Source organism: Anarrhichthys ocellatus, unplaced genomic scaffold (assembly GCF_004355925.1).
Source record: "Anarrhichthys ocellatus isolate YVR2014 unplaced genomic scaffold, GSC_Weel_1.0 scaffold30, whole genome shotgun sequence".
Classification (NCBI taxonomy): domain Eukaryota; kingdom Metazoa; phylum Chordata; class Actinopteri; order Perciformes; family Anarhichadidae; genus Anarrhichthys; species Anarrhichthys ocellatus.
Window position 1 is genome coordinate 4,587,494 of NW_022280060.1, and position 9,202 is coordinate 4,596,695.

Here is a 9,202-nt window from a genome sequence, read left to right on the forward strand (position 1 = left end):
TGAGCTGCATAAACAAAAGTTGAAAAGCTGACATTTGCAGTTCTCTGTAATAGGTAGTAAAGTTTTGTTTTTTTTGTGCTAGCAAAGCCTCTTGCTTAGAAACTGGCAGGAAAAGTCCCCGTGTTTGTGTGTGTACTTGTACATCTATCTTTGTGAGGACCACTTACAGTTTTAGACCCGGGAGTGAGGACATTTTTGGAAAGAGAGGACATTTGACCGGTCCTGTCTTCTTCAGAGAATTGTTTGAGGGTTCAGACTTGGTTTTAAGGTTCAGGTTAGAATAAGGTTTGGGGTTAGACCTTTAGTTGTGATGGTTAAGGTTAGCGTAAGGGGGACTAGGGAATGCATTATGTCAATGAGTGTCAAATTCCCGTCAGGTATTATTTTATCACAGTTGCCTACACAATGATACATGGTGATACGTCTTGTTCTTTGTTAAAAATGAAGATATTTATTGTAAAAAAAGTCCCACCAACTTTAATTAATCATTTTAGTCACTAATACTAATTTATTGTGATGATTCATACGCACAGCAGAAACAATAGATACTGTGCTTTTTACCCTTGTTTTCTTCAAAGAACAATTAAGTTAAATTATGTCATCTTTTACAGCATTGTCACCCACGCTGATAAGGAGTTTCCCTTAATTGTCCAATGGAAACTCCTGACGTCACATCCGGTCAGCTGTCCGCTTCCGGATGCGGTGAAACGGCGGAGAAGAAGGAAAACACCGCACGTACATGGATTAATTTAAATGACAAGACGCCATCCATAAATTCAGAGGAGACTCCAGCACCGTCCAGAATGGATTCACGGTGAAACGCGCACACGTCGGAACCTGTGTATTAACGGCGTTTTTGCTCCGGATGTCCACGATTGAGCGTCGTTTTTTAATCGAGTAGCCGTGTTTATGTCTTCTTGCTAGCTTAAGCCGTCGTAGCGTTAGCTGGTAGGCGCAGACGAGCAGCTTCTTTCTCCGGTACTATAAGACCTGTCGTTATTCTTGATACATCACACATTCACGTGAGGGAATTGGGGCTGTATTGTAATTGTAAAAACGCTTATAAGTTGTTTTTATCACTTTGTAGATCACGTTGTAAACGCTAGTTCCTCACCGTCAAAGACCAGTCAGAAGTTGTCGTTTTTCCTAAAAATATACAGGGCACGTTTGGGAAACAGAACATTGTATCTGAAGTGACTCGTCGACATCTCAACAAAGTGGACAAAATGGATGTGATCTGGACTTCAGTCACCACTCAGACAACACAGCAGATACTTTGTAAATAACACTTCCTGTCTGCCGTTCGGCTCCACTACTTTTTGCCTCCTTCTGCTGACTGGGCACTTTACAGGCAGTATCCAGCGTTTGAAGTTGACTGAAGTCTTCCTTTGTTTTTAACTTTTGTTTCAACACAACTTTTTTACTTTAGCTTAGACTAAGCGCCTCAGCTCAACAGGTAGGTCTCCTGTCATTGTCATACACATGTATTGTATATTTGTGGTGATGTCATATGGTGTTGCAGTCAGTGATTGTTTTTATAAATGTCTCTTTTGCTAATTGAGTTATAGTCCTATGGTGTACTAGAGCGCTGTCACTCTTATTTAAAGTACCAACATCCAGAAAGTTAGAGCCGAAACTATTATAGATTGTTAGCTGGCAAAAAAAATCAATAATCAGCACTTCTTGATTACTTGTTTGTCATTTCTCAAAGAAAAACAGACAGTTTTTCACATTGAGCTTAGGAAATTGCGACACACATGTTTTCAGATGTGTATATATATATATATATATATCGTTAATATTTTAATCTTGACATGTTACAAACAAGCTGTTGTAGATGCATTGTCCTCATCACTGTAGCCACCTTTGACTGAATGCCTTGTACATTACATTGTAATAAGTATCTCATTGTGTTAACACTGGGATGATGTGGCTCCATTAGCACAGTGATCCTCTTGTCTCCCTCCTGCACAGTGAAGGATGAATGGCCTCTCTCTCAGCGAGCTCTGCTGCCTTTTCTGCTGCCCGCCATGTCCCGGTCGCATCGCGGCCAAACTCGCCTTCCTGCCCCCCGAGCCCACGTACGCCTTCCTCCCAGACCCAGACCCAGAAGCTGGCCCTGCAGCAACAGGAGCAACAACACCAGCACCAGCAGCAGCAGCACCAGGGGCCACGGGGACGTCCAGCCTGCGGGCGCGGAACGGTGCATCAGTGGCTGGGAGCGGAGGGGCCGCGTCTGTGGAGGGCAGATGGAAGCTCCACCTGACGGAGCGGGCGGAGTTCCAGTACTCGCAGAGAGAGCTGGACACGACGGAGGTGTTCCTCACGCGATCCAGCCGAGGCAACAGAGTCGGCTGCATGTACCTTCGCTGTGTTCCCAACGCCAGGTAGGTCCTTTTGAAAGGTTTGCCTACCTTGTGAGGCCACGTGGTAACAGTAGGTGTTTGTGTGTTTACAGACTGCAGCTTGCTTGGCCTTCCTTATTTGTTTTTCTACGGTGTCACACTTCCTCAGAAGTGTTTCCACACCCTCCTTCCATGTCAGTCTTCTTTCACTCACACTCGGGTCTACTTCCTTTACTCGTCTCCCAGCTGACTCAAAGATTGTCTGATACATATTTTGCTCATGTCCAGGTTCATGCCAGTATTATGGGATTCTACTAGTGCATGTCTACTTTAATGTTCAAAGTGCTCATGCTGTCTCTCAGACTGTCTGTCTGAATATACCTGTACTCACTCTCTGTCTGAAACGCTTAGTTTGAGCACATTTCCAATGGAACTGCACAGCTTGTCTCCGTGTTTACTTCCTGTCAGCTGCTGTCATGCTCATACGCTGCAACCGAAAATAAACCGGGACACAAATTCTGCTTCATGATAATGATCATAATAAAAAAAATAAAAAAACGTGTCACGATCAAGATCATAACGGCAAGATGTTAGTTTTCAGTGAGTCAGAGACAAAACATTTTCAGCAATCTGGCTTTCTTTCCTGTAGATGTGTGCCATTGAATTTATCGGCAGTGATTGGTAGATCGTTTTACGGGAAGTGATAACGTCATTTAGCAGCAGATGTTGAATGTTACGATGTACTGTAAAAGTATTCAACTTCAGTTTTATGCCCATCCTGTCGCCGTACGCTGCTGCTGATTAATTTACTAAATCGATTAAAAAGACATGGACATGCTTGTGTTACAGTCTGTGTGTCTTGTATTAATGGCGATCTTGTATTACACACCAATGAACCCAAACCAGACCCGATATGGGGGAGTCTTTGTTATGCCGCATTCCGCGTGGAAAGGCCACACGGGCAAAAAGCCACAGGCCGTATGGGTTCATAAACAAAACCACAGAGGAAAAGAAAAAGTATTCGATTCCTCAAGGGAGCACAACATACGTTCATGAATAACAGGCGAGGGCTAGATAGCCAGCTTTTATAGTGGATACGCTCCTTCTCAGGTTGTGCCAAATGTCTAGAAGTTAGAGTCATTTGTCAAGAGCGGTAAACCGATCCTCCAGCGTGCGACACGTTGGCCGCGGAGCCAAAGTAACCTCGCTGTGTGGACCCTGACATGGTGCTTATGCTTTGATTCAGTGTCGAGTTACCTGGACTGTGTTTTAGTTTTTGTCTTTTAATTAATGTTAATCCTTCATGTCACTCTTTGTGCTTCAAGTGAAGTCCGGTAGAATCTCCAGTGTTTATACGTATGATTTGACATATGCACTTCAACTAAAGATGTTTTCATGTGTTTCTAGTGGTGTTTGTCGAGTCCTGTAAAAATGACAACTACGTGTCTATATCCTGCTAATGTTTTCGACTATAACTAAAGTACTTGTCAGCGATTGTGGGCCCATCTACTAACCTTGCCTTCTGCATGCGTGTCCCGTCAGATTCACAGTGCTCTTCTCCCACGGTAACGCGGTCGACCTGGGCCAGATGAGCAGTTTCTACATCGGCCTCGGCACTCGCATCAACTGCAACATCTTCTCCTACGACTACTCGGGCTACGGCGCCAGCACTGGCAAGCCCTCCGAGAAGAACCTCTACGCAGACATCGATGCAGCCTGGCACGCCCTGCGCACGCGGTACGTTATGATATAATTGGGCCATATGCGTCCTGTCATGGGTGAGTTATTATACGGTGGCTTGCCCTGCTGAGACGGGACGTGTACTTTAGATTAGGAGCCATGTTACATGTATGGATGGGTTCAAGTATCGCTGCATTCTTAGGGAAACCACTGTTGTATGTCCTAAAAAATATATATCAAGGTGGCCGAGGTTGTGATCAGGACAGAGCTGAGATGAAAAGAGTAGAGAGTGAATAGATGCCGTGGGAATAAAAAAAGAGTGAGATGGACGGATCAAGGAAGAGAGTGCTGGAGGAGGTGTCTCTCAAGGACGATGCGATGTGATAAAGTGTCTCATTAGTGAAAGCGGAGCTGCCTTAATGCGGCTGTAGCCTCAAGGCAGACATGACACCACGGAGCGTTGACAAAGGGTTTGTTAGGTGAATTCACTTTTGGGTGTAGCTGTCACTCTTTGCCATAAAACTTCAGCATATTTATTAAAAACAATTTAGTTTTCATTGGATGTTCCCCAATACTCTACCTGCAGGTAAACAGTTTTTCTTCATTGTGTATTTACAGCAGCCACCTTAGACTAAAATCAATAAAAAAAAAACAATATCTGTGTACCTGTTACTGCTGTATTTGCCACAAGGCACAACTTCCATAACCTGCACTATATCTATATATCTCTCTCTGTATCTTTGAGCAGGTATGGCATCAGCCCGGAGAACATCATCCTGTATGGACAGAGCATCGGTACAGTACCCACCGTGGACCTGGCGTCGCGGTACGAGTGCGCTGCCGTGGTGCTTCACTCACCGCTGACGTCTGGCATGAGAGTGGCCTTTCCTGACACGAAGAAAACGTATTGCTTTGACGCGTTCCCCAAGTAAGTCTCTATATTTCTTTTTGCTCTTTATCTTTACGTGTGTTTGTCAGCGCACGGTCTGATTTAAGTTGACACGCGTGATATGTGGCATTAAGTTAATAGTCGGCTGTAACGATAACACTTTTGTCAAAGAAATCTTTCTACGACAGTCTTTATTCTCCCCTCGGCCTCGTTCTCTGCACCATAAAATCCTGAAATGAGGTGTTCATGTGAACACACACACACACATAGATTACACAGACTATTTTGCTGCCAGTTGGCATTTCCACATAATTACAGATCGGCCAACAGAAAAGTGTAATTGCTATTTGCACTGAAAGCGCTTCTAATCCAAGACAAACATCTGCGCTGAAAGAGCAGCTCCGGTGCCGTCATGTCAGCGTTGGTGTCTTTTCTTGGTTTTATTTTCATAGATGTGAGCAGGCCATCCAAACACTGTCACATTTCAGAGAAGGACTGTGTGATCTTACAGAAGTGATCTCACTGTACAGCGACCGAAAGTGACCTTCCATGAGTGCAATCCTGGTTTATCTTTAACTTTTAACAACAGTCTTAAGTCCCACATCTTTACAACCTAAATGAAGTTAGAGTGTTAAAGGGGAACACCACCCTAGATTAAGAGTTCAAATAAGTTCTAAACCTGTGACAACGTCATGTATAACGTCTGGAGCTGCTCCATAAACGATGTGACTTTTTTGCAATGTGACAATATTTTGGAGCATTTTAGACCATGAGAATAACATGAATGAATTTTGAAAAATTTAGATCTTCAGCTCAGAATGTGAAGGCTTCATCATTAAAGCGAGGACGCATTTGGTATTAATAAGCATTAACAATGAAACTATCGTTGAACACTAACAACAACGTGGTTGTGAGATTCAGTCCTTGTTGGCACTGTTCATTTTATGGCTTCATCCTCCCTTTGAAGAGATGTGGCGTCCTACATTTGTGTGCCACTGTAATGTGGGTGTTCACTGTAATGTGTTGTTACTGTTTTTATTTTTAAATCTTGGCCACCGAAATAAGCTCCCTTGGCGGGACAGAAACAACGGCGAGAAAAGCTATCATTAGTGAGGCTCTATCCCTTCTGTTCTCGTTGTCGGTTTAGTTCTAGTGGCCGCGTCTGACGGAGGTCAATATCCGGCCAACGCCGGTCTTAACGCAGTGTCTAGTCCACGTGGGTGAGGAGCAGAGGTGGGAGGACACCAGAGGGGTGTGTGTGTGTGTGTGTGTGTGTGTGTGTGTGTGTGGTGAGAAAGCCTCCAGTGTTCAGAGTGGGCAGCTGGCCTTCCTCTTTGTGTCCGACTGTTCTTTATCTGCTGTTTTCTATGTAAATATTCCACGGGAAGACTCGATTATCAAGCAGCGTCGGAAATACACGAGGGCAAAACTGCCCCTAAGAAATATAATTTTGCCCCTGATATCACTAGGAGAGGGGCAAAAAATGCCCCCGAACTTTCTAAACGAATAAATAAATGGAGCGCTTCTTAATCAGACCTGAGACTGCGGTCAACTCAGCAGACACTTACATGTTAGTGCACCTATATCCTGAAATTCACGGTAAACGCATTTAAACGGCACAGATCGGGAGCGAGCGAAGGACTTTGAAAGTTAACGGAAAGATTAACGTGAGACAACATCCGGTTTCTTCAGACGAACATCCGGTTTTCAGAATAAGATGCCAACAAAGTATACATATTGCATAATGGAAATTAGATTAAATGAATTATATTCACATTAAGTATAAAACATGCTACCTGCATCTCGTGAGTTAAAGGGAAAATACACCTAAATTGTGCGTAAAGTGTCTTTATTCTTTGATTTGAGGGTTGCTGGAAATGAATAATACCTGACTGACAGTCTATTAAGATATTTTACGAAGCAAAAACTCTGAACTGAATTTGTATCTTCAAATGGCACATTTCTTTTAAATGTTTAACGTGCTATAAAAATGTTTTTCTCAAAAATTCCACACAATGACTAATGTATATGTAATCAAGGCATCGTTGACTTAATAATTGTTAATAGTTGTTTAAAAAATTTAAGAATAACAATAAATAACCACAAAGAAATAAGAATAAAATTGAATATGATTGTCTGATTTATGTTTGTTTTTTGTTAAAAAAATCTAAGAAAACACTTTGAATCTGTAGACTACTGCCTAATAGTCTTATTATTGCCATTTGATGACAATTGCTCATATATTGTAAGCCTAAATAAATATATTTATTATTTTGAACAAAGGTTAAATGTTATTTCACAAGTTTCAAAAAGTGCCCCCAATTTTTTGAAAATGCCCCTGGATTTCAGTCAGTGGGGGCAAAAGTTGCCCCCAAAAATATATGTAAATTTCCTACCCTGATTTTAAGATTCGGCCATTGTGTGTTTTGTCGTCTGTTTTAATGCTTCTGCCTGTTTTCGGGTTGTCCGTCCGTCCGTACTTTTTCTCGTGAACTCGATGCCTCATGAACACAAATGTCTAAACAGGATAAAATGATGACATTTTGGACAGACGTGGATTTAAACTGTAGTTTGACTGGTTGGCGGAGGCACACAACGGCCTAGTGATAATTCTAGTTTATACCTCATTATGCAATAAATATGTTGATTTCTAGAGATGAAATCTATAAATCTCAAGACTCATGTTTGTCTTGTTTACTGTCCACAAGAGTCAAACCTGTTCTAAAGAGACGGATGGGTCAACACTGATGATAAAATGTGCAAATGATGTGCACACAGGCAATAAGGCAAGATGTCTGCACCATGATACCGTTTTTGATAATAACTCGAAGATATCACGGTTGTTTCAAAGCAATAAACAAGTTTTATAGCCAATAACAATTTACTGTAGCAGCTCAGGCAAAATTGATCCATTAAATATATTCATGTATAATCCACCGGCGCACTGACCCTATCTTTTATGATCTGATCTACAGTGATTTATGAGTCCAACTGTCCATCACTGACCTGTGAAATCTGCTTTGAAGAGCTCTTTCATGAGGGCGGCTGACTAATATTGTATGTAAATCATCACCCCCCACCCCCCTTGCTCTTTTTTTAGCATTGAGAAAGTGTCCAAAATTGTGTCCCCGGTGCTCATCATCCACGGGACGGAGGACGAGGTCATCGACTTCTCCCACGGCCTGGCTCTGTTCGAGCGCTGCCCCAAAGCTGTGGAGCCTCTCTGGGTGGAGGGGGCTGGGCACAACGACATTGAACTGTACAGCCAGTATCTGGAGCGCCTGCGCCGCTTCATAGGACAGGAGTTGGCGGTGCAGCATGCCTGACCGCCACCGCCCGGATCCTCATCATCATCATCATCGTCATCTTTACCATTTTGTACAAGAGTCATCTAAACCGTCCCGTACCGCGGCTGTAACGCTTCACGTACTGTAGAGCTTTGTTTCCGGGGCACTGCGCGCCGTTAATGGGCCGTGGAAAGAAGTGCGTTCGTAAACAGAAGTGTGTGAGTGTGGAAGACCTCGTCACAAACTGCATTTCGACAGTTTTTATTTTTATTTTTTGCAGTTACTTTAGTACTACATCTATTCCTATACGGTGCAATAATATGGACAGGAAGGGGAAAAAAGCCTTTAAATGATTAAAAGGAGATTTAACACAACATCAAACTGATCAGTAAATGACATTGTGGTCCGCATGGAAAATCAGTTTTTCCAGCCTACTCATAGTTTGTGGGATTTTTTACTGTTAACCCAAGTTAAATGGATAATGTGGAAACGTTGGAAACACTTAAAAAACACCCTAAAAAAGCTTTATTTTATTTTGTCGTTTTCTTAACACCTGTTTGAACTGCAAACAGGTTTGTAACTAAGTTTTCTACAGTTTCTATTAGTGACCCCTATACAAGTTAATGTAATCCAATTTAAAGCCTGACAATAAATCCTGTTTCGAAGGGTTGATCTCACTATATTGTCATTTTGTAGTTATTAGCTGTGTGGCGTTGGACTGCATTATATTGAACGGTGTTCCTAATATCTTATCGCCTCATGTATGCACTAGAGACATACATGCTTAATTCTGTTTTTCACAGTACTGAACATTTTGCTCAGGTAACCCTCTTTTAGACATTAGGGTAAGTGTATTCCACATTTGTTTGTGTCCTTTTTTTGTTTTATATGCAGTCAGTGAAATCTCTTCAGATTTCTGGGGACACGTTCATGCTGTGTGTGTGTGTGTGTGCCTGTGTGTGTGTGTGTGTGTGTGTGTGTGTGTGTGTGTGTGTGTGTGT

The 9,202-nt window shown here is 42.5% G+C and overlaps 1 protein-coding gene across 1 annotated transcript; it reads left to right on the forward strand.

Annotated features, from left to right (window-relative positions):
* The first annotated feature begins 698 nt into the window (after positions 1-698).
* abhd17ab (abhydrolase domain containing 17A, depalmitoylase b) lies at positions 699-8,929 on the forward strand. Its single transcript, XM_031863894.1, has 5 exons — positions 699-1,456; positions 1,975-2,387; positions 3,888-4,082; positions 4,774-4,953; positions 8,015-8,929. The coding sequence occupies exons 2-5, from the start codon at positions 1,981-1,983 to the stop codon at positions 8,238-8,240; spliced, it is 1,008 nt and encodes a 335-aa protein (XP_031719754.1). The 5' UTR covers positions 699-1,456; positions 1,975-1,980; the 3' UTR covers positions 8,241-8,929.
* The last annotated feature ends 273 nt before the right edge of the window (positions 8,930-9,202 follow it).